Source organism: Penicillium psychrofluorescens (assembly GCF_964197705.1).
Source record: "Penicillium psychrofluorescens genome assembly, chromosome: 1".
NCBI classification, from domain to species: domain Eukaryota; kingdom Fungi; phylum Ascomycota; class Eurotiomycetes; order Eurotiales; family Aspergillaceae; genus Penicillium; species Penicillium psychrofluorescens.
Window position 1 is genome coordinate 5,091,182 of NC_133439.1, and position 24,284 is coordinate 5,115,465.

At 54.4% G+C, this 24,284-nt stretch overlaps 7 protein-coding genes across 7 annotated transcripts; 5 read left to right on the top strand and 2 right to left on the bottom strand.

Annotated features, from left to right (window-relative positions):
• Positions 1–266: 266 nt before the first annotated feature.
• On the bottom strand, positions 267–1,246 carry PFLUO_LOCUS1932 (mitochondrial; the record flags this gene model as incomplete). Its single annotated transcript, XM_073779021.1, has 2 exons — positions 267–658; positions 715–1,246. 2 exons carry the CDS (start codon positions 1,244–1,246, stop codon positions 267–269), a joined length of 924 nt encoding a protein of 307 aa, XP_073636018.1.
• Positions 1,247–1,846: 600 nt separating this feature from the next.
• On the top strand, positions 1,847–6,488 carry PFLUO_LOCUS1933 (uncharacterized protein; the record flags this gene model as incomplete). The annotated part of the gene is given in 5 exon segments (XM_073779023.1): positions 1,847–2,131; positions 2,204–2,345; positions 2,407–2,517; positions 2,532–5,893; positions 5,949–6,488. 5 exon segments carry the CDS (start codon positions 1,847–1,849, stop codon positions 6,486–6,488), a joined length of 4,440 nt encoding a protein of 1,479 aa, XP_073636019.1.
• A 490-nt stretch (positions 6,489–6,978) lies between these two features.
• Positions 6,979–12,700, top strand: PFLUO_LOCUS1934 (proteasome component M29; the record flags this gene model as incomplete). The annotated part of the gene is made up of 2 exons (XM_073779024.1): positions 6,979–11,895; positions 11,987–12,700. 2 exons carry the CDS (start codon positions 6,979–6,981, stop codon positions 12,698–12,700), a joined length of 5,631 nt encoding a protein of 1,876 aa, XP_073636020.1.
• An 859-nt stretch (positions 12,701–13,559) lies between these two features.
• Positions 13,560–16,040, top strand: PFLUO_LOCUS1935 (uncharacterized protein; the record flags this gene model as incomplete). Its single annotated transcript, XM_073779025.1, has 7 exons — positions 13,560–13,750; positions 13,800–13,809; positions 13,867–13,908; positions 13,962–14,082; positions 14,135–14,814; positions 14,865–15,569; positions 15,621–16,040. The coding sequence occupies 7 exons, from the start codon at positions 13,560–13,562 to the stop codon at positions 16,038–16,040; spliced, it is 2,169 nt and encodes a 722-aa protein (XP_073636021.1).
• A 530-nt stretch (positions 16,041–16,570) lies between these two features.
• Positions 16,571–20,231, top strand: PFLUO_LOCUS1936 (uncharacterized protein; the record flags this gene model as incomplete). The annotated part of the gene is made up of 3 exons (XM_073779026.1): positions 16,571–18,960; positions 19,016–19,622; positions 19,683–20,231. The coding sequence occupies 3 exons, from the start codon at positions 16,571–16,573 to the stop codon at positions 20,229–20,231; spliced, it is 3,546 nt and encodes a 1,181-aa protein (XP_073636022.1).
• A 420-nt stretch (positions 20,232–20,651) lies between these two features.
• Positions 20,652–23,357, bottom strand: PFLUO_LOCUS1937 (ARP2/3 actin-organizing complex subunit Sop2; the record flags this gene model as incomplete). Its single annotated transcript, XM_073779027.1, has 5 exons — positions 20,652–21,737; positions 21,787–21,950; positions 22,217–22,451; positions 22,501–23,087; positions 23,135–23,357. 5 exons carry the CDS (start codon positions 23,355–23,357, stop codon positions 20,652–20,654), a joined length of 2,295 nt encoding a protein of 764 aa, XP_073636023.1.
• A 274-nt stretch (positions 23,358–23,631) lies between these two features.
• On the top strand, positions 23,632–24,283 carry PFLUO_LOCUS1938 (uncharacterized protein; the record flags this gene model as incomplete). Its single annotated transcript, XM_073779028.1, has 3 exons — positions 23,632–23,690; positions 23,749–23,962; positions 24,017–24,283. 3 exons carry the CDS (start codon positions 23,632–23,634, stop codon positions 24,281–24,283), a joined length of 540 nt encoding a protein of 179 aa, XP_073636024.1.
• Position 24,284: the final 1 nt, after the last annotated feature.

Genomic DNA, 24,284 nt, shown 5'->3' on the forward strand with positions numbered 1-24,284 from the left:
TAGTTATCAGTTCGCTTCCCCGCGGAGTCGACCTTTGACATTTAGGCAAAACACTTAGTTGTTACGCTACGATCTGAGCGCGATAACTCAAGCCAGAAAAACCTGGAATTGCCTCTACTGTTAACTAGACGAGGAGAGTGGTGTACATAGTAAGTATCTATACAAAGGAAAAGGTTTGACCGGAGGGTCTCGCTGTGTATCAAGATCCAAAAAAAAAAAAAAAAAACACTCCAGATCAATGCAAGCCAATTCCCAACCCAGGTTTATCACATAAATATCCGCCAGGCACCAAGAATCAGGGCCGCGGTACCAGTGCAAACACCCATCAGCCATTGCAACGTCGAGAACTTGACCGCCTCCACGCGCTCCCGCAAGCCAGCCACCTCCTGTTCAATGCGAGTCTCCGTCTCCTTAATTCGCATCTCCTGGCTATTGGCTTCTTCGCGGATGCGTCCCTTCTCCAGGTTGAGATCTAGCCGAACCGAGGCCTGTGTGCGGCCGATTTCGTCGCGCAGTCGTGAGTTGAGCTTCGCGAGGTCCGCTGCGATTTTCTCGTGCGAGGAGCGAGTCAGCTGGGCCTCGGTGGAGTCTGCGTTTAGGAGTTCGGAGCGCAGTTTGGCGAAATCGACTTTTTGCGTATATGTTGATCTCTCTGAGTCTATTGAGTTGGTGATTAGCTGGGGATAGCAAAGACACTCCGGGGAAGATGCTCACCTTCTCGAAGGACCATGGTTCGGCTCAGGTTCTGGACCGACTCCTGGATGATATCGTTCAAGACCCGCATCATAGCGACGGCCTGTTCTTCGCTAAACCCTTCATCCTGGAGCCGCTTGACGAATTTCAGAGTGTCGAAGTGATGCTCACGGCGCCGAGCTGGAGTTGCATGGAACGCGCGCCGAGCTGGATTGAATATTGCAACATATACGCCATTGTGTCGGACAGGATTGCCGAGAGGTTCTGGTGAAGGACGCGTGGCAGAGGATGAGGTCAAAGCCCGTCGCGCGGTGGTAGTAGAGGTGTCGCGAGGTGAGCGGCTCGAGGAAAAGGACTGAGAAGGCGGGTGATATGCACTCAGGGAATGCAGCTGGCGGGCGAGTGGACTCCAGCCCTGGCGCTGTTGCCGCTGTCTTGTTGCAAGGGCGGGATGGTGGGAGGGTGTAAGCGTCGGTCGAGACGAAGAGCTGTTCCAGGTCAGACGAGGCAGGATGCTCCGTGGCACATCTGCCACATGTTTCGGAGGCGCCATTGTGACCAAGGTGATGATTTCGGTTGATCTAGGAAAAGGTGGACGGGGAGGGAAGAGAGATGGATGACTAAGACCGGGAAAAGTCGTGTTTTCCGAGTGGAGCGCCCTGATTGGACAGCTCAAAGTATAGAATGAGGATAATGAGCCCGTCCCATCCGATTACCTTGTATTGTATAGTCGCTCCTAATCATGGTAAACCCCGTTCAATAAATTACTGCGGGGAACCGAGGCAGAAAGAAGCGGTCTTTGATCCATGGATGGCTTTCGCATCGAGCGGCCGCAAGTTCCTCCCATATCGCTATTCCGTCACGAATCCACCCCAAGCCGTGGAGCTTTTTGCCAGCAACAAGATGATATGTTTCCCAAATCCGCGTGTGGTTTGAATTATTTGAATGACCTAACCTCAAACTCACGGCATACCTTCGTCGGCGGGGACGGCGCGCGCAGCCCCATAGATCGCGCATGGAGCAATCATTTTCCGAACTTGTTCACGTGATCCAATCGATAAGATAAGAGGAATCCCAAGTCGCGCGCGTTTTGCCTTCTCTGCCACCCTTCCCAGTTGTGGCAACAACGGTGAAGAATTCGGCAGAGATCAGGATGAGTGTGATCGCAGAAGAAGTGGACATCGCAGGTAGCATCTCCAACCCCCATTCGATCGCATTTTCTGAGCATCTACTGATGTCTTTCTCGAATCCAGATGCGGTCCCCCGGTCACTAGCCACCGTCCTTGCGGAAATCGAAGAGCGGAATACCGACAACCGTCCCAACAAGCGGCGCAAGGTCACAAAATCTGGCCCCAATAGCCTTTCCGAAGAAAATGGAGTCTTTATGACTGGAATTCCCGTGGGATACATTCCACTAGCTCGATTAACACTGCGCATGGTAAGCCCCCCCTCCGGTACATTGACACTCCCACCCGAGCCGAAGACTAACGTTCCGCCACCATCTAAATAGAACTTTACAGAGGCTGGTACTCTGAAACACGAAAACCCTTATACCTCTGGCGATTCCTCCCGCCGAATTCCAGTCACTCTAGAAGTCACTCGCGGCTATCAACTCGACGATGATAAGGATTTCTATACGATAAATCTGAAAAGTACGTATACTGAGAGGGCGGAAATATTTGTCTCCGAATTCAAAGAACCACGGGTGTTTAGTCTCTTGGAACAACTGGAACATGCTCAAGGGCTTGCTTGCGCGGATCGATACTACAACCGAGTTCCGACCGCCTGCTACCAATCTGCGATATGCTCCTCGCCAACCCAAAGGTCGATAAATTTAGAGACGGTTGTTCTCTGGAAAGATTCTTTGGAAATCCCGGATTTTGTTCATATGCAAGATCCTGTCCTGGAAATATTTGCAAAATACGTACTTCATGAGCATTATGACCAACCATCTTCCCCTGAAAAAAGGCAGGGGAACCGAGAGAAAATGCTGGGCATTTCTCGAACCTGGGCTCCTCGTGAGTTCTACGAAAGTGTTCACGTCCCTCCCAATACAGACAGTGCCTCTGCACGAATTAAATGTCCGCAAGTCGAGTGTGAGCTTTTCCCATTTCAAAGGAGGGCTGTACGCTGGATGTTATGGAGAGAAGGAAAGGCCCTTCAGCCAGATGGGACAGTGGTTCCCATTGAAAAGGCATCGAAGGGTGGCCTCCCACCATCCTTTAAGGAGATGAAGGATGCCGACGGTCGAACTTGCCTCTTTAGTCATCTGTTCATGACTGTCACAACCGACTTTTCCAGGTGGTATGACGCCGGTCTTCATCTGAAAGGTGGGATTTTGGCGGAGGAGATGGGCCTGGGCAAGACGGTGGAAATGATCACGCTCATATGCCTCAACCGCTTCTCCTCTTCAGAGGTTCAGCTGAAGCCCGACCCAGATGGAGATGGTTTGAAGTTGTCTGGTGCAACTCTCATCATCACCCCTCCTGCAATCCTTGAACAATGGAAACAAGAAATTGAGCAGCATGTCCCGAATCTCCGTGTTCACCATTACACCGGCATCAAGCGTGGCCAAGATGAATCAGACCAGAGTATTGTGGAAGAGCTTGCAGGTTATGATGTCGTTCTCACCACCTACAATGTCATTGCCCGCGAAATCCACTACGCCGGCGCGGCCCCCAAGCGAAGCTTTCGTCACGAAAAGAGGTTCGAGCCTCGGAAAACACCTTTGGTCCGCATCTCCTGGTGGCGTGTATGTCTCGACGAAGCACAAATGATCGAGAGTGGAGTTAGTAACGCAGCCAAAGTGGCTCGGCTGGTTCCTCGACACAATGCGTGGGCTGTGACTGGTACACCGCTTCGGAAAAACATCGATGATCTGTTTGGCCTTCTATTGTTCCTCCATTACAGCCCATTCTGCTTTTCAAATTCTTTATGGAAACGGCTGTACTCACGATTCGGATCGGTGTTGGTGAGCATTATCAGCACAATAGCTCTACGACACAGCAAAGACCGTGTGCGCGATGAGCTTCATCTACCTCGTCAGAAGCGCATAGTTATCACCATTCCGTTCACTGCAGTGGAAGAGCAGCATTACGGGCAACTGTTTGAGCAAATGTGCGAGGAGTGTGGTCTCAATGCCTCAGGCGCCCCATTTCGCGGTGATTGGAATCCCAGCGATCCCGGTACTGTCGAACGAATGCGCTCTTGGTTGACGAGACTTCGACAAACTTGCCTTCATCCTGAAGTGAGCGGCAGCAACCGTCGAGCATTGGGCGGCAATGGTCCTTTGCGTACTGTAGACGAAGTCTTGGATGTCATGATCGAGTCTACTGATACAGCCATTCGCGCAGAGGAACGCACACTTTTGTTATCCCAACTTCGGCGGGGCCAACTGCTGGAAAATGCGAAGCGGCGTAAAGAGTCACTCGCTCTCTGGCAGAAGGCCCTTGATCATGCTACTGAGCTGGTCGAAGATAGCCGAAACCAATTGCGCTTACAGCGCCTGGTGAACCGGGAAGGTGCTTCTGGCGCCGATGAAGGCACAGTAGCAGCTGACGGTATGAGTGACGATGAGAACGAAGAAGTTGACAAAAACAGTCGCCTCGGCCAGTGCCGTCTGAAGCTGCGGGCTGCCCTTGAGGTCCAGCACATTGCTGTATTCTTCACAGCGAATGCATACTACCAGATCAAGACGGATACCAGTCTCACCGAAGCCGACTCTGAAGAATTCAAAGCACTCGAGAAAAAGGAAGAAGAGGGATATGAGGCTGCAAAGCTAATCCGTAAGGAGATGCTGACGGACATCTCCCGGAAGACCGAGCGGTACATGAAAATTATCAAAACAAAAGTGCAGAAAAAGGAATTGGTGCATGTCCCAAAAATGAAACCTCAGCTTTTCAGCAGGGGCCTCGAGTCTTACCGGCTGCTCAACAAATTTGAAGATTTGTGCGAAGCTTTGAATGCCCATGCCGAGCAATACAATAAATGGCGCGATGTCATGATCAAGCTTGTTTCGCAGTCTCTTATCGACCAGGAGGAAGATGCACAACTCGAGGGCAACGAATACGAGGCGTCGACGAAGCATCAAGACGAGATGTACGTGTATATGGAGGCTTTGCGCTCCATGTATGCAGATCGCCACGATGCTCTCACTGGACAAAAGAACATTCTCATTTCCCACGAGGTCAAGGCTGGTATTGTTCAGGCTCAAAAAGATGAAGGACCATCACCCAAACTCTTTCTCGAGATCATGAACACCCGCAGTGAACTCATGCCCGACCCCGAACTCGGGTCCTTGCGCGGCCTTGTCAGTGAGCTTCGGAGTATGACCACCACTCTCGAATGGCAGGCCAATAGCGGAAGCTCGCGTGCTCGTGCAGAGCTTGAACTGGTTGAGATGGTCTTGAAGAACGCTGGTCAGATGGCTGCAGAGCAGCTCAAGGTCTCCGCCAGCCTGGAGAGAGAGGTTGAAATGTTTCGCGATACTATGAACAATCGTTTGGAGTTCTACCGGCACCTGCAGCAGATTTCCGACACCGTCGCCCCGTATGATGAAGAGAGTTCAGGGAAACCGTTGGATGATGCTCTTTTTGCGCAAAAGCTCCGCCAAGAAGAAGCTCTGGACGGCAAAATTTCTTCCTTGAAATCAAAGAGACGTTATCTCATTCATCTCAGAGACGAGACTAACTCTGACGATAATGCTCAGATCTGCATCATTTGCCAGTCTAGTTTTGAAATCGGTGTGCTGACTGTGTGCGGCCACAAATACTGCTCTGATTGCCTGCGACTGTGGTGGCGACAACACCGGACCTGTCCGATGTGCAAAAAGTCTTTGAAGTTCAGAGATTTTCATCAAATCACGTACAAACCAGAAGAGCTTGTTGCGCAGGAGGAAGAGTCGCCCACCAAGTTCGATCATGAGCGGCATTCAAACAATGCTATCTACAGTGATATCAACTCTGGACTCCTCCGAGAGATCAAGCTCATTGACTTGAATGGCTCTTTCGGGACCAAAGTCGATACCCTCGCTCGCCATATTATGTGGCTGCGGGAGCATGACCCAGGGACCAAATCGATTGTCTTTTCTCAATATAAAAACTTTTTAACCGTCTTGGAAAGAGCCTTTCAGCGATTCGGAATCGTGAACAGCAGCGTCGATGCTCCCGGTGGCATTGAACGATTCAAGAAGGATCCTTCGGTACGTCACTCTACCCTTTACTCGGTGCACGGAAATGTACTGATCCCCACCTCAGGTTGAATGCTTCTTGCTACATGGCAAAGCACAATCATCCGGTCTGACTTTGATTAACGCGACTCATGTGTTCCTGTGCGAGCCACTTATCAACACCGCGATCGAGCTTCAAGCCATTGCGCGTGTTCACCGAATCGGCCAGCACCGCCCGACTACGGTGTGGATGTATCTCGTCTCCGGCACAGTGGAGGAATCGATCTATGAGCTCTCGGTAGCGCGTCGACTCGCCCATATCTTCGAGAAAGAGAAGAAAGATAAGCGAAGGGATTCGACACTGCCTACCGATGTCGATGAAACTCTGATCAACAATCTCAGTGAGACGGCTATCGACTCTGCAAACTCGCTGGAAATGCAAGACGCAAGCCTTACCAGTTTGATGGCGAGCGGCTCCTCGGGTGGAGAATTGGTGAAACAGGATGATCTCTGGCAGTGCCTGTTTGGGAATTCAGCCCACAAGGATAGCCACGGTCACTCGACGGCCGCTGAGCAGGAGGTTGGCAGGTTCTTACGAGGCGAAGCTGCGGAGCAGCGAAGAGAGTGATGAATAACGAATATACAGTACATATATATTTACGAAAGAATAATTTTATCTACCACGATCCACATCGCTTGTATGAAGGGAGTTCTGCAGCGCCTCGTAAGGCCGACGAGCGATGGCGTATGCTTCTCATCCCTGGGTAACTATGAGCGGAGCGTCGTAACCCCCTCAACCCAAGGAGCTGCAGAACCGTAAATATGGCAAGACCGTCTAAGCTATATTAAGTCTTCGTGTGACGCGAGTTCTGCAGAATCTAGCCAGTTGCAGAAGCTCTTTCATCTCTCAACCCAACATTTGCCTCTGTGTATAGATCATGACTAATCAGTGCTGGCCGCTCTCTGACTAAGTCGGGTAAACTGCCTGCCCACTTGCTTGCCCATACAAGAGTTGACGTGGATGTGGTTGCCTGTGCTGCAAGAAAATAAAACCAGGGACTTCCAGCTTATGCCAATGCTCCCTGAGAATCGCCTCTGCATAACAACATATTTCCACCATGGCGTCCGACACTCCGAGCCCCGAGGCTCGCGAGCTGAGTCTGATAGGAAAGGTGGAATTCAGAATCGCCATGGCAGACACAGATGAGAAGCTGCAGTCACTGCTTCAGACCTACCTGGTTCCCTTGTTGCTCAAACTCAACTCAGAACACGTCGCGGTGCGCAACAAAGTGATCGCCGTCTGCCAACATGTCAACACCCGCGTCAAAGACCCCTCAATTCAGCTCCCAGTGGCGGCGTTGCTCAAGCAGTTCAAAGAGCAAAAGTCCCAGCTTGTTCGGCATTTCGATCTTGTGTACGCTCAGCAGGGGATTGATCGCCTTGGCTCTGGGGCCAGAGTTGAGATCTTGCTCCCGCTTCTCCAGGGCATTTCGGAGATTGGCACGTCCGTCACTCAGGGTGCCATCGTGTTCAACCTTGTTTTGAGGCTGCTATCTCTTTTTAAACTGCCTCCAAAAGGAAGCGAGGATGATGTGAGCTTGAAAAAGCGGCTCGGGCTGTCTGACCAAGATACCCAATTCTTGTCCTTCTGGCTGGGGAAGTTGCTACTCCTTTCCCCGGTAGCCAAGGAGTCTCCGACCTGCCCTGGTCTATCACCAGACGAATATACATTCCTGAATAAGGGCGCACCTGCAAACGAGACATGGAATCCATCGGCGAATGGCGGCTTGAATCTGACCGAAACCAAAGCCACCGCCCTCCGCTTCTTGGGGAGCGGTGCTTTCAGTGATGCCGAGAGGTTCCTGCCATGTGTGATTGCCTCGGCTGATTCGAATTCCCGCCTGGCCGATCTGGCCGATGAGACTCTGAAGCGATTCGCCTCGGACCTTGAAAATCCGGACGTCGTGCGACAGCTGTATGATCTATATTTCGGCTCTGAGACCGCCGATGGACCCTCGGCCGTGAGACCGCCGCTCCAGGTGAAGATTCTGGTCTTTCTAGGCAAATCAATCAAGGCTACCGGAGACCCTCAGAGAGTCCTAAGGCTCATTGAAGATGGACTCTTATCTGATACGGCACGCTCGTCTCAGGGGCTCCAAGCGTCCAAATTAAGAACTCAGATCTTTACGTTTACTACGTGGGTAGTCCGCATGGGTTCGCCTTCCGATCTGAAACAAATCGCGCCCAAGCTCGTCGCCGGATTAAGGGACTTTATCCAATCCCAAGGGTGGCCCAGCCCAGGAGCCAGCGGGATGAAGTTGCCTGCAACAGATCTAAGCTTGCGCGGCCTTGCCTATGAAAGCATTGGGATCATGGTCCCCAAAGTCGACTTCCAAATTCGAGATGATGAGATGGAAAACTTCGAGTTCGGTCTTGTCCGATGGCTGTTCATGTCTTTGAGTGCGGATGACTCGAGTCCGCAGATTTTTGTCAGCATTGACCAGGCGCTTGGAAGCATCCTCAATTCATCCTTGGATAGCCATGACAAAGACTTCCAAGATCAGCTTCGCCCATTCCTGGTCCGTCTGATGAGCATGCAGTCCGGAGATGTGGATCCCGAAACTGGATACCAGGCTGTGCGAGGTGTTCAATACGCCGCTGTGCGTTTTGCGAATCGATTTTTGCCCTATAGCGATGTGGTGGCTCGTTGGGTCGATCTCATGGCCGTTGCCCGAGGGCCAGAAAGACAGCAAGAGATCGTCGAGGAAGGGAAGAAGGGTCTTCACCCATACTGGTATCGGCTCCTCAATCCAACAGGAGAGAAAAAGTGGGATGCCCCCTCAGCTCAAGAGCATGATGAATCCTGGTTTGAGTTCCCCAAATTCGCCGAGGCGACTCAGTTTCTACTTGGTTCGGGAGAGCAAGAGGAATCTTCGACGGTCCAAGCTATGTCCGCATCACAACTTCTATCGGGGCCTTACAAGGACGCATTTGTGCCGGCCATTTCCTTTCTGCGCAACACCCTTATCTGGGAAGCCTTCTCAGCATCAGACATCAACGTCGACCTCGAGGAAGATTGGGACTACAAACTTGAAGTGCATCTTTCAACCAGTGAAGAAGCTCGGTCTGCCGTGAGACAATACATTCGAAACTCAGCAAAGGAATCTGTACTTTCATTCTTACGTGGCACGCTCGATGGGATTGTTTCAGGAGGACGTGGAGGAATGCGGCAATGTGGTGTTAATTTCGTGGAGATTTGCTCCCTGGCTCCCAATGACGTTGTTGAAAAGCTGCTCTCGCGGGCTTCGTCTTTGTCCGAGCCCATTTCCAGCAACAATGAGGACATCCAGGAAGTAGCAGCTCGGGCGTTTGGAGTTCTTGTCTCTCATCCTGCGTTCGCTGAGGACCAGCTCAAGAGTTTTGTGACCCAACTGACTGGTACTGTTGAGACATGGAATAATGCAGTGGGTGAAGCCGCGCTCCGAGTTCGTGGAGCGATCTTGGCCCTGTCCTATCTGTTAAGCAGGCTTGCATATCGCAATTTACTGGATAGAATTCCCGAAGCGCAAGTGAAACGATTTATTGATACAGCACTGGACGTGCTTGACGCTTCTCGGGACACTCTTCTGCAACGAACTGCGCAGACAGCCATCGGACAGCTCAGTCTTTCGGGAATCCTGTCACCCCAAGTGCTTCCCGAAGACGGATGGAAAAAGGTCAAAGACAAAGTGTCAAAAGATGCCAAAACGGAGAACGAAACTCCAATCAAGTCACTTGGCCTACTTACCCTGGCTTTCTCTCGGTCTGCCTCAGACGGTTCTCTCTTTGCTGATTTCATGAGCTCTCTCTACGGCCTACATGAGATTCGAAGCCCGGAAGTTCAGTTTACGGTGGGCGAGGCATTGAGCAACGTTGCTGCTGGGTGGGATTCCCGGGCTTTAATTCAAGAATTCGATATCGACGGAGAATTCCCCAGCTCTGGTGTTCCACGCACAGTGTTTGTGGAGGTTTGCGACAAGATCATAGCTGACTGCGTCGCCCCCAAACCATCTCTTCGTAAGGCGTCGGCCATCTGGCTGTTGTCTTTGGTCAAGAGCTGTGGCCACCTGCAGGAAATGCAGGACCGCTTACGGAAGTGCCAGGCAACATTTGCAAGCCTTCTGGGGAACCGGGATGAGGTGGTGCAGGAGACCGGTGCTCATGGCCTCAGTCTGGTTTACGAGATTGGTGACCAGGCGCTGAAGGATGATTTGGTCCGTGATCTGGTGGAGTCCTTTACAGCAACAGGCCCCAATCTGGGAGGTGGCAACGTCTCTGAAGACACGAAGCTCTTTGAGCCTGGGGCTCTTCCTACCGGTGAAGGGTCGTCCATTAGCACCTACAAAGATATCATGAATCTGGCCGCCGAGGCTGGAGACCCGACACTGGTTTATCGGTTTATGTCGCTGGCTTCCAACAACGCACTGTGGACAAATCGAGCAGCATTCGGACGATTCGGAATCAGTACTATTTTCTCCGACTCTAGTGTCAACGGCTATCTCTCGCAAAACCCCAAGATCTACCCGAAACTGTTCCGTTACCGCTTTGACCCAAACCCCAACGTCCAACGATCCATGAACACGATCTGGCAATCATTAGTCAAAGACCCGAATGCTGTCATCGATGCCCATTTTGACCAAATTATGGAGGACCTGTTGAAGAGCATGTTAGCTGGGCGCGAATGGCGCGGCCGCCAGGCGAGTTGTGCTGCTGTTGCAGACCTGGTTCAGGGCCGTCGCCCAGAGAAGTACTCCAAGTATCTGGATGAGATCTACAGCAAGGCATTCAAGCTGTTGGATGATATCAAGGAGTCGGTGCGGACCACGGCTCTCAAACTTTGTCAAACGATCACCAATTCCGTCATTCGCACGCTCGAGACCAGTGGCACGGAGAAGCGGGCGAGCGGTCTGCTCGCAAGCGCTGTTCCATTCCTTCTGAGCGATACGGGTTTGGATTCCAGCGTCGAAGAAGTGCGTAACTATGCCATTGGGGCCCTTGCCCAGATCATCAAGAAGAGTCCCAGCGGGTTGTTACGGCCCTTTGTGCCCACCATTCTCGAAAAATTCCTGGGCTCTCTCAGCTCTCTCGAGCCGCAAGCTGTCAACTACGTCCACCTCAACGCCGACAAATACGGCTTGACCGGCCAGGAGATCGACAAGATGCGACTCTCCAGCATTCGCACATCCCCCATGATGGAAGTCATCGAACGGTATTTGATCGACACCGTGGACGAGACTAATGTGAAGGAGTTGACATTCAAGCTGGAGGATGTGCTTCGGTCCGCGGTGGGACTGCCCTCGAAAGTAGGCTGCAGTCGTGTGCTGGTGCTTCTGAGTATGAAGACACTGCTGTTCCGCCCGTATGCCGATCGGTTCATTCAGCTCCTCTGCAAGTATGTGGTCGACCGCAACGAGACCGTCAGCGCATCTTACTGCACTTCACTGGGCTATCTCATGCGACTGGCGTCGGACGACCGGGTTCTCAAGACAATTGACTATGCCAAAAAGCTCTATCTGACGGCCGACGATGCCACGCCGCGAGCCATTGCGGCTGAAATTCTCCACTCGTCGTCCAAATTATCCAACGACCGCTTCATGGCGTTTGCCGCAACGGCTCTACCCTTTGTCTTCGTCTGCAAGCATGATGCGGACGACCACGTGAAAGAGGATTTTGAGAAAACGTGGCAGGATAATGTCGGCGGCTCACGCGCAGTGTCGCTCTACATCCGGGAGATTGTCGGGCTCGTTGCGGACAATCTGGACTCCCCGCGCTGGGCCATCAAACACACGGCTGCCCGAGCCATTGCCCAGGCCGTTCTTGCTCTCGATGCGGAGATCGATCTCTCCACGGCCCAATTGGTCTGGCCCGTGTTGGAAAGGGCCTTATCGGGAAAGACCTGGGAGGGCAAGGAAGTGGTGCTCAAGGCCTTGGTGAAATTTGCCAGTCAGGCCCAGAAGCTGTGGCAAGAGAAGGCGGAGCTCCGGGATCTGATGAAGGTAGGGTTTGCCACTGCCCCCCTCCGCCCCGCATGTACGATTACGATGAAATTTGGAATACTAATGGCGTGTTTTCCCCACACTCTGACAGACTATTGCTGTGCGTGAGGCCAAGCGAACCAACGCCGCCTACCGACCACATGGCCTGCGCGCGCTGGGTGAGATCGCGCGGGCGCGTCCGGAAGTGGATTTCATGCCCGATGCGCTGACCATTGTGCCCCCTGTGGTGGAGGAAGTCGTGGCCGACGATGACGCCAACGACAAGATGGAGATCGACTCCGGCGCTGGCAGTGGAGTAGATGACACACTGGCTGCCTGCGCGCAGTGTCTCCTGCAATGTTTTTCAGCGTCGCCCGCCACCCAAGAAGGTCCGTCAGCCCCCGCCGCCGGCGGAAAATCCCCTAGCGTGCTGCCAGCCCCGCTAAGCCAAACCACAGTGCTGGGAAAAAACATGGAACGGATAACCGGGCCACTGGACCAGGCCCTGGCACATGGCGGCCGACCTGTCGCCCGGGCCATTTACGACCACCTCCCCGGGGCGTTCACGCGGGTGGACCAGCGGGCCCGCGACGACTCGTCCCTGGCAGTTGCCTTGACCGCCCTGGCGGAGGCCCTCCTCCTGCGCGACCTGGACGGGTCTGTCGAGGCGCTGCGCAAGGGACGCGCCGAGGCTACCCTGGCGTATCTGAAGCTGCGGCCACCAGGCATTCCGGCGACCCTCGGGGAGACGCTACGCGCATGGAGGAACGGCGAGCGGTCCGCGAGCGTGCAGGGAATTCTGGACCAAGCGTTGGGCCTGGTGTGAAGGAAGTCCACGTGGAGGATCACCCTGTTCACTAGTTTCTGTATCTGAAAATAGAACCCAACCATAACGGCCTAATTCGGGCCTGTCTAGCGAATACGCCACTCGCTTAAGGTGTCGGGCATGTCCGTAGGCTTGGCTCAGGCCAGAGTCCTCTGGGACTATTGAAATCTGCCAGTACCTACTGTGGTCCGGGGAGATCGAGGCCTGGCCGGGCCGATCTGGTCCATTCTTTTGCTCTCATTCCATGCCCTTCTTTCTTTCGATTATCTCTCGGCTCCGAGCTCAACTCGCTTCCGGCTTTCTCTTTTGGCTTTGTTGTTTGTTCAGCTAGCCCCGCCCTCGGTTCTGATTCCGGCAGGAGCTTAGCTGGGTCTTTCTTCTTCCCTGTTCTCTCTCGTACTCTCTCTCTTCCCTGTCTCTTTTCCCTCGTCACATACACATCCTTTCTCCCTCGCGCGCTCTCTCCCCCCCCCCTCCCCCCGGCCGAACCGGGAGTCGTTCCTAACCAGTCACCTGTTCGATCCTAACTCTGCTGCTGCGCCCGCCACCCGTCAACTCTGAATCATGCAGTCCCGAACTTTCTGCTTCAGGCCCATGTTCCTGCTGGTGATGTGAACGGTACTTAACGCCCTGCCCCGCCGACCCCCTCCGGGTCGCTGTGCCAAGTCACTTCGCGGACTTCGACGACTCTCGTTTGCTTTTTCTTTCTTCCTCTTCTCTCACTTGCTTCTTTTCTCTGGACAATCGTCCATCCCCATATTATTCTTCTTATTTTCAGGTACGTCCTGTCCCGGTCTGGTGCCACATTAGGTACATCGCTGACCCCAGGTGCCACAGCATCCACCCCCAAGTCAGCCCTATGACGGCGACCAGCCTGGTAATGCAAAACCGGCGGGGCAATAATGTCTCCGCGAAGCGCACCTTGCGACTGCCCATCATTGCGCCCAAGGAGGAAATCATCGATACAACGTCCTTCAGCAAAGCCATCGGCAAGGCCAGTCTGATCGCTCCCCGCATCCGCCTGCCGCCGCGCTCGAGGACGGGTTGCTGGTATGTTTGCCCCGACTTCCCCTTTCGGTCAAGGCTAACAATTTCTTAGGACGTGTCGGGTATGTTAATTTTACTTCGTAGGGGATGAGCCATTTATTGACGGGAGAATGGTATAGAGTCGAAAGGTCAAGTGCGATGAAGGCCATCCACAATGCAATGTAGGCATTAGAACCGTGCCCTTCTTTCGGGACAGAGCCTAACACCTGGATAGCAATGTGCTCGACTAGGTCATATCTGCGACTACCGACCACGACTCGCCTTCCGCGATGATACTCCGCGTATCATGGGTCGCATGGCAGACGTACAAACAGCGGGCAACATTGTCTGGGATCGTAAGGTGTTCCACGTCTGCCCTCTCTTCTCAGGATGCTCACCAGCATTTAGTTACCTCCCCTACCCCCAGCGATGACCGATCAGATTATTTCTGCTTGGGCGACGATTCGCTCCCGCCCTTTTCGCTACTCACGACCGATGAGGAGCGGGAAAGGAAAGCAGAAGCTACTAGCCCGGGAACGTACCATGTGGTGGTCGTCCCGGACAGTTTCTCTACTCTGCCAGAGTATGCAGATGACGGCACAGAGAAGACGAAACCAAGATCCTCGGGTGAGTCCCAGCGGTCTGCCGACATCAGTCCCCTCAGTCTCAATCTCAATGGACTCAAATGCGAGAACGTGTCAAACGATGACCCCAATTTGGTGATCTTGAAGACATTTGAAGATGCCACGCGGCGCTCGTCGTCCATCGGCAGAATCTCGCGAGTCTCGCCCACTTCGGAGATTTCCGATCCACTCTGCTCTCTCTCGTTGTCGCCTATAATCGTCTCTCTCCCCTCAGAGGGTGATATTGAAGACGATATCAAACCTCAACTTCTCGGAGATCTACACATTGACCCGCACAATGACTATTACAATGAAGATACCATGCTCTTCGCCCACTTCCGCGACGTGGTGTGGAGACAGTTGTTTCCGACTGCTCATGGGGTCGGCGATCCGCATTGGTCTGAGGGCCATGGATCGACCTTGAGCGTGGATTTGATCGAGCGAGAAGCAGCACATTTCCCTCCAGTAAGTAATCTCGATCACCGAAAGACTCTATCAAGGCTAATGGAATCTAGCTTTCTCACGCAATCAGAGCTGTGTCGGCTCTTAGCCTGTCGCTCACTGGTGCAGTCCAGCATCTTGACGCGCTGCAGTACTACCAGCAAGCCTTCCCATCACTCCAGACCAGCTTGCGGAACAATGACGATCTCGTCTCGGATGGGCTGTTCCTGACCCACTTCCTGCTTCTGATCTACGAAGTCGCAGCCGCCGAGCCTCACGGTTCTAACCTCTGGTCCCACCATATCTCCCGATTACTCCACATCTCTTTTCTTCGGCGGGACAGATTTGGAAGAGAGCCGCATCCTTTCGTGCTCTGGTGGGTCTGTCATATCGACTTGTATGCTCTCCTCAGCGGGGCTGGGACGGGCGAGTTTGTGCGAGCCGTCATCGATCACCAGATGCTTCCGAGCTCCGACTGTCTTCTCTCCCCTTCTGCGCCGGAGGGTTACAGTGTGATCTATGGCGACGAGAGTAATAGTTTGCCTACTCTGATGCGTCTATACTACGACTCGTTTATGCTCGCCGCTCGACTTGGGTTCTTGGCTTCTCGGCTCCGCCACGATAAGCAGAATCTGCCCTATGCGGACTTCGATCCTCGCTCCGAGGAGCTTGGCCAGTTGCGGCAGTCCTTTGGACGGCTTTGGGAGGCGCCTGATGTGGCTTTTTGCCATCGGCACCAAGACAGCCTTCCCACTCGGTCTCGGGATTTGATGCAGCAGGTACATTCACCCTCCTACCCCTTCAAATGTCTTTGGCTAATTATATTCTAGTCGATTGCGCTCTTCCATGTCTGCCACTTGTTTTCCTACAGCAGCATGTGGCCCGCGCAGCGTCTGGAGTCCGAGTTCTCGACCGACGGCGAGATCGACCATCACGCCTCGGAGATCTTGCGCATCGCTGAACAAGCCGCACACGCTCAACGGGCCGATCGGAGATTTTTGATCTTCCCGCTCTTCTTGGCCGGTGCTACTGCGTCCGCCAGCGGCCTGAAGATGATGGCGATGGAGTTGATGAGTAACATGGAAGATGAGGAGGAGATGGGTCGGAACGCGGCAACCACGCGCGCCATCCTCCAGGTGGTCTACGAGCGACAACTCGAGCGCCTGATGCGTGTGGGCCACACGATGGATGTCGACTGGGTGGAGTTGATGGCCCAGGAACGGCTTCATATGGTGAACTTTGGATTTTAATGGGCGGGTTTCTGTTCTTTTGGTTTCTTTTTGGTTTCGCGGGCACAGCATGGGGGATGGAGTGTAATCTGTTGGTCTCCCTGGTGTTTGATGATGAGTTAGTTCGCATGTTGTACGACTATAAACGATGATGACCATGCCAGCCTCAGGCCTCAACCGTAATCCTCCCCAACGTGATATGCTCTCGTCACCTGCGGGGGCCGGCGTCAACACGGCGCTTAATCCATGTTGCGAACACTCTTGCGTTCTTCCCCCTGACACTTTCCCCGAACCTTTTTCCATTTTTATCTTTCTGCATCGTTCTCTGCCCGTTCCCTGCAACGCTTTCCCTGCCTCCATACACATACATACTTCCATACTTCAACCCATCCGTGGTGCCCCGCCATCATCGGCTTACTTACAGCCCCTCATCGCTGCCTGAAGAAACCCAACTCCGATCGCCCGCCTGTGATTGGCACCAGTCTGCGACCATTTTTTCTTTTTGACAACTTCGCATCTATCCAGACAGTATTTGCAGCGGTCCTGAAACAATGAGTTCCGGCGGGAGCGCCCGTGCTCTGCACCCGGACGGCGAGCTCTTCCTGGGCTCCTCCAACAACGCAGCCAACTCACAACCTGTCGTCGAGCCTCTGCGTATCAACAAGCGAGATTCCGCCTCTCCAGCTTCTGCATCCAGCCCACCTAGTAACCGGCTGCCTTATCCCGATGACCGACCTCGACCCCAGATCCGTACCTCGAGTTCCAACGATGGTCGTCCCACGGATCGATATGGGTCTCCGCCGGCTGGTTCCGGTGCAATAAGCCCGGATGACTATCCCAACGCTCTCCGACCGCGCGACGGTCGGGAGGGTCGAGTCGCAACGCTCGCCGAGCGACGGGGAGCTGCGCCCAGACCGCTGCCCGAGTCTCCTGCAGATGCGCCGGACCGAGACACACTCGCAAACAGGCCCTACCCTCGTCCTCCTCCTGCTGCCACGCCGGCTGCGGGAAGTACATCGGATGGAAACCCATATGCGGACTACGGTCACCAGTACTATCCGCCGCCTCAACCGTCCATGCTTCAGCCGCCGCAGGCGAATAACAGTTCCGTCCAACGGATCAACTCAACTGCCTCGACGTCTACTACTCTAGCTCAGCGAGGATCCCCTCCGCCGCCGGAGACGCCAGTTGTAGGACCAGGTCAGCAGCCTGCGAATGATATCGAGGCCCGTTACGCTGCGGCTGGTATTGCCGGTACCTCGACGCTTTCGGGGATCCAGTCGCAGAGTGTAGCGGCTCAGAGACGGGCTCAGCAGTACCTCGGGCAGCAGTCGGCACAGCAGCGGCCATGGACTCCGACTGAGCAGCCGGGCACACAGCCTCATGGACCTCCCACGGTCTATCAGGGTGCTGAGGTTGTGAGTCCAACCAATCCGCCAGCAGGGGGATATCAATTCAGTGGCCCTCCATCCCAGCAGTCTACACCGGCACCGCAGCCATTGCAGCAGGAACAGGAGCAGCCGCCGCCGGGAATTCCGCCCAATGCGCTAGAGCAGGATATGGACCGAATGCGTCTTAGTTCCTCTCCACCTCCAGCATACTCCAGCGTCTCCGGCTCGGCTGCAGCGAGCGGATATCCGAACGAGAAGCCGAATGGAGCTGCGGCGGCGGTATCTGCGGTTCCCGCTGGGGAGCATCCAGCAACGGCTAACCAAGCTGCGGCGGCGGCGGCAGCCATTGGGTCCGCGGCCTCGCCAGCGCCAACCGCGTCTACGCAGGATCATCCCGCGTTCGCCAATGACCCGAGGCAGCAGCAGAGTATGGGACACTCCCCGCAGAACGCTGCTGTGAACGGTCAGGCCGCCGTGTATCAGCAGCATATTACTTCGCCCACGGGTACAGGACCTCCTCCGACATCCCCTCCGCCTCTTCCAGAGGGTTGGATTGCGCACCTGGACCCTAGCTCAGGACAGTACTACTATATTCACTTGCCCACGCAGTCGACCCAATGGGAGTTCCCCAAGGGCCCTACACCGCTGAACCTCAATGAAACACCCTTGTCCCCCGTGGGCAGCGTGTATGGTGGTCATCCTATCACTTCTCCTGGTCTCTCGGCGTTTGGAAAACCAATGGCGTCTCCAGGTGTACCTCTGACACCTGGATTTGAGAGTTTGCAGTCTCCAGTCATGTCGGGTTTCTCGGGTCCTCCTCCAAGCAGTGGCGTTGATGTCTACAAGACCGCCCCCACGAACGGAGTTTACTTTGGTCCCTATCTAAGATACACCAATATGGACTTGGAGCGCGGCCTCTGGATGGGTTCCATCCTGCTGGTGACGGATGCCCAGCAGCCACCGACGATCCATCTTCACCAGAGCGTGGATTTGTCTCCAAGCCCCAAACAGCTGAAAGCAACCAACATTGCAGTTCATCAGCGTTGGATCTTCTACAAGTACGAGGTCGAAGTGCGCATGGATGAACATGGTCCCGCAAAATGGACCTATGCCATCACCTCGCACCTCGGGTGCACTCGCTACGAATTCCTTGTCGCGGGCCGATACGAAACCAACTGGCGGTTCATTGCCACCTCCGGGAACGACTTCTCCATCAACGTGAATGCCAATGAGCGATCTCGTCTGGGTGGGGTTGGTTACATGTGGAAGGATATCATGCAAAAGCACAACGAAATTGGAGGGTTCCACACTCAGCTGTGTATTGGCGGCCAAATCTATGCGGATCGCATGTGGAAGGAGGTTCCGTCCCTCAAGCAGTGGCTGGGGATCAGTGGGAAGGAAGCCCGAAAGAACGCGCCGTGGGCAGCGGCTCATGAGCAGGATGTCTCCCATGCATACTTCCACTACTACACCAGTCATTTCGACCAGCCTTATCTGCGAGAGTCGTTTGCACAGATTCCCTATGTTTGCCAGATCGATGACCACGACATGTGAGTTGTCCGACGTCCCCGTTCTGAATGAATCATACCTAATATCTCTTCCCAGTTTCGATGGCTTCGGCTCTTACCCTGAGCACATGCAGTTCTCAAACATGTTCAAAAATATCGGCCGCATTGGTATCGAGATGTACCTCCTCTTTCAGCACCACACCACCCTCGACATTCTCCGCCACGTCAACAACGATATGGATCTGTTCACGATTACGGGCACGGGTTGGCACTTCGTCAAATATCTCGGCCCTGGCGTCGTTGTCGTCGGGCCCGACTGCCGCTCCGAGCGCAACCCGCATCAGGTCATGGCCGGTCCCACGTACCAGGGGCTGTTCCCCAAGGTCGCCATGTTGCCACCTAGTGTGCAGCACTGTCTCTGGATGGTTCCCGTGCCCCTCATCTACCCTCGACTAGGGACGGCAGAGAACATCGCGCAAACTGTCACCACGGGCAAGCGTGCCGTGACCAGTGCGTATAACGTCCTGGGGAAGGTGACTAGTTCCGTCGCGGGAGTAGTTGGCGCCAAAGATGTGGTCGGCTCGGGCTTCGACTCTGTCAAGCGTGCAGTGGGTAAATCCGGGCTTATGGGTGGTATTCTGAGTCCGTTCGGCGAGTTCGATCTCATGGACGAGTTGCGCGATCAATGGACTCACGAATCAAAGGTATGTCATGCTGTCTCCTCTCATTCTACGAGAAATTGCTAATCAACTGACTCCACGCAGGATCTCGAGCGTACATACCTCATCCGCACCCTCCAGGGAATTGCCCACCAAAAGTCCCTCCGGATGACCTTCCTCTCCGGCTCCGTGAACGTCTGCGGCGCGGGTCTCGTCCACGATCCATCCCAACCATCCGACCACAAGACAATGTACCAGCTCATCGCTTCCCCCGTCGTGAACACCCCCCCGCCCTCATACATCATCAAGCTCCTCCACAGCTACAACAAACCGCTCTACGTCCCCGCCAACGGCCACCGCTCCACCCCATCCCAGCCCACAGACACAAAAGAAGACATGATGGAGATATTCCAGGCCGATGTCTCCGGTCAGGCGCGTGAGCACCGCAAGCTGATGGCTCGGCGCAACTACGTCGCTATCGTCGCTTACGATCCTGAGACTGTTACCCCGTTTTCGGCTCATCCGGGCTCCATGCAGAGCCCTAATGGGAAGCTTAGTCTTGCGGCGGACTTTATGGTTCAGGGGGATGGGTCATTGGGGAATGTGGTGAAGTATGGTCCTGTTATTGTGCCGAGTTTGGAACACGGAAGGTAAGGTGAGATGTTGGTAGGCGGTTCTTCATTAAGTTGGTGCAGTGCAAACACGGTATACGGATTTGTCCCCTCTGTCTCTGTTTTTCTTCTTGGATATTTATTGCGTTGGTTCTCCTGTTTATTTGGCGTGCCACAAAGTATCATTTCTTTTCTCATTTGTTTTTGAGGGCTATATCAGGTCATTTGGTCATGTCAATGTTTATAAGCACATGGTCCACAGCCCAAGGAATTAAATCTTCACGGCATAGCTCCTTTACGCAAGATAGATTCCTAGTAAAGTAAATTCGAGAAAAATCCTAACTATAGCACAGCCCCTTATACAAAAAAAAAGAACAATACAATAGCTCCACACGTTGGTATCAAATGGCAGTACTGTACTTATGAACCAAAAAGCCAGAAAAATCATATCATCGCATCAACATCACCCAGTCGGATCACCGCCGGGAACACAAAGCCCAATGCGCCAGAAATAGTCCCGATGGGCATAAAAGATTTGCCACAGTCTATACCTTGCTGGAATAAACGACCAGTCCCATTTCTGCGAGTGCACCGCATTTTCCTCGTCGCAGGCAACAGAGCTACCACGGCCATGACCGCGCCGCGTGCCGAGAACGACTTGGTTTGCTGAGCCAGTATCAAATTCGGGTTCGGCTTCGGATTCGGATTCGGGTCCAGCTTCAGATTCTGGGTCTTGTGAATTGTAGCAGTCCATGCTGGGACTCGAACTATCCGACGAGGATATGATAGGGATGTTGATGTCGCGAAGTATATCGAGCAGGGTCGCGCCGGGATCGGCGTCAGCGCCAGCTATACAGTTTGGATCCTGGTCGCCGACACAGACCCGGAGATCCTCAACAGACGGCGAGAGCTCGGATTTGGAGATGAAGATCTCCCCCGCGTGAGCGGTGTACCCCCACTCTTTAAGCGGGAGGAGCGGAACCGGGTCATTGATGTGGGTGACCCGACGGAATCGCTGGTCAACAACAGTACCACCACCGTCGACCTCGTCGCTGCTGTTGCTGGCTATACCGAAGCGGTGATCGATAAATGCTGCAAAGTCTTTATTCCCAATCATCGGCTCCCCGAACGTCGTGACTAGCGGATCCCACCCCTTCAGTCGCATCTCCAGACCCGCCAGCGCGGCGACGGCCCCGCCGAGCGAATGGCCCACCAGCGTGACTTCGTAGTCCGGGTATTGTTCGAGCGCTGCGGCAACAGCGGGGAGAACGGTTTCGCGCGTGTTCTGCCATGAGGTCATGAACCCTGCGTGCACGGTGCAGTTTTCGCAGCGCGCTGGCGGCGAGAGGTCCTTGTCGTCGTCGCTATCGCCATCGCCGCCGTCTTCTGGGTATGGGACGTAGGACTGCGGGTAGGCGGAGAGGTCGATTATGGTGTTTGTTATCGAGTAGGTGCCGCGGAAGGCGACGACGATGCGCGGAGGGGAGGGCGCGTGGGAGAGTGCGATATAGCCGCATGAGTCAGAGAGGAGGGGCCCGGTGTTCCAGGCCTACAGGGGCTGTCAGTTCTGGGAATTTCTGGGAGGGAGTGCTACACACCGTTATCAGCTCCAGGTTTGGAAACTCAACGCATCGGCTGAGGCACTGGAAGGGTTTTTGGATCCCGGTTGTGCTGACGCAATAGGAGATGTCGACTAGGCGCGAGTGCTCCTCCAGCGAGTTAAAGAGCCGGGGGATATCATGAGCCGTGTTATTATTGGCTGCTAAAGCGCAGAGACACACGCTCAGAAGAGAGAGAGCCCATTTTGCCATGGCGAGAGGTTGTGAAGAGGACGGACGAAAGCATCCCTGCGTGGGGCTAAAGACGATCCGGGGTAATTATGTCATTTTATTGCCTGAGGCATCATTTCTACTATACTTGGCTTACTTATGTACGCAGTCAGGCAGACCAGATCACCACCCGCCCGTCAACTCCGCTTGCTGTGATCCTGTCAGTCTCGATCGTGTTTTGGAGAAGGTATCGACTTACTGCTGAAGCGCAGAGCCCCGTTGGCCTCCTCGTAGACCCGCACGGTGTTCACTGTGTTCTGGTGCGTGGACTTGAGCTTGATGTCGGCCTGAGCCTGGCCTTTGAGATCCATCTGCCGGAACATGTTCAGCGCAGACTCTTCGCGCGCACCGGTGGCTGCGCCAGCCTTATTCTCCAGCGATCCAGCCAGCTGCCATCCGTTCTCGTCGCCACGGAAGCGGAAAGGTTCACAATCCTAGCGATGATTAGCACTCTGGTGTGGAATGAACAAACCAACTACTTACATGACCGGCGGCGATAATCTCGTTCTCTCCGTTCCAGATCAGGCTGTTCAGAGGCAAGAGTCGGGTGGAGATATTGAGCATCGCCCGGGGAGGCTGCTCCGGTGCACTGGGGTAAACGACCGTGACGCTGCTGTCATGCCCGGTAAAGGCGAGCGCATTGCCACTTGGCGAAAAACAGACACCCTGGATCCACCCGGCCGAGTCATTCAGGTATTCACCACAGATCGTGTTGAAGGGGAGGCGCTCGCCCCATGCGCTCGGCTCGGGGCGGGCGTCCACGCCCTTGATGAAGCTGGAGAAGACTCTCGCGTGCGAGTCTGTGGATCCGGAGGCCAGGAGCACAGAGTTCGGGTGCCAGGCGAGCGTCGTGATGGTGCTGCGGATAGGTTTCTTCAAGTGCTTTGAGATCCACCAGTCGTTCTCCTCCTCGAAGTAGCAGACGGCAATCACACGGGCTCCGGAGCCCACGGCGAACTTTTGCTCCGAGGGGGACCAGCGCACAAAAGTAGCGGCGCGGTTGATTCGCAGGAGGACTAGGGTTGGCTTCCAGCCTTCGGGAGTCTGCTCCCAGACATAGGCGTTGCGGTCTGCAGAGTGAGCAAATAAGTGATAGAAATTGTGGGGTCCAACTCACCCTGCGAACAGGTCACAATGCGGCCAGTGTTGGGAGCAATGTCGACACCGGTGACGGTCTTTTCGTGGCCCTTGAGTTCATCGCTCAGCGAGAACTTGTTGCCTGACATGCGGTACAGCTCCACATTGTTCTCCCGAGCCACAGCCAGCGTCTGCTTGTCGGCAGAAAAGGAGTGGTCGGCAATTGACGAGTGAAAGAGGTGGTGCTCCTGGGGGGAAGCCATGGTCAACGACAGGAGGAGCTCTCTACCGTCGTGTATTTGGTTTAGTGTTGATTAGGTGTGGACGCGGGAAAGCACTGGAGGGGCTGCTTGATGGATGACATGCTCAGGTATTATGTAATGGATCACATGACCCGCGCCAGTGGTTTTCTCTTCCGCTCGCATTTTGAGCTTCTCGTCCTCGACCACACTAATAATACAACCCGCTTTCTTTCATGCCCGCCACACGATAGCCCGGATTATTACCACCGCCTCACCCAGATCACCTTTGCACGAGATGCCCCCACGCGGTGCTGTTGACGGCAAGGCCGCAGCCACTGGTCCTCCCAACCAAACGTGAGCTCTCCCTGTGACCCGCCATTGAGACGCGATCAGACTCTAACATCCCATCTAGGCTCTACTGCACCAACCTCCCGGACAAGCTTCGCAAGTATGATCTGCGGCTGTCGCTGTATGCGCTATTTTCGACCTACGGGCCCGTGTTGGACGTCGTGGCCATGAAAACGAACAAGATGCGAGGACAGGCCCATATTGTGTTCAAGGATGTCCAGGCCAGCACGCAAGCCCTGCGGGCCCTTCAAGGGTTTGACTTCTTTGGAAGAGAGATGGTATGATCAGATCCTTTTATTTGAATTTCCTGCGCTTACATTGTGGTCGTGCAGAAAATCGTCTATGCCAAGGGCCAATCGAATGTGATCGCTAAACTGCGTGGCACGTACATCGCACCGGCCGTGGCTGAAGGGATGGTGGTGTCGACGGATCTTCAAAAGTCCATCTTCAGCGGTCCCCCCGGCGCACTGCCCCCCAAACCGGGCGTCAATGGCGCACATGGCGTGAAGCGACCCCGGGATGAGGAGAGTGACGAAGAAGAAGCCCCGATGGAGGAAGACAGTGACGTTCCCATGGAAGCTTCGTCAGATGAGGATTAAA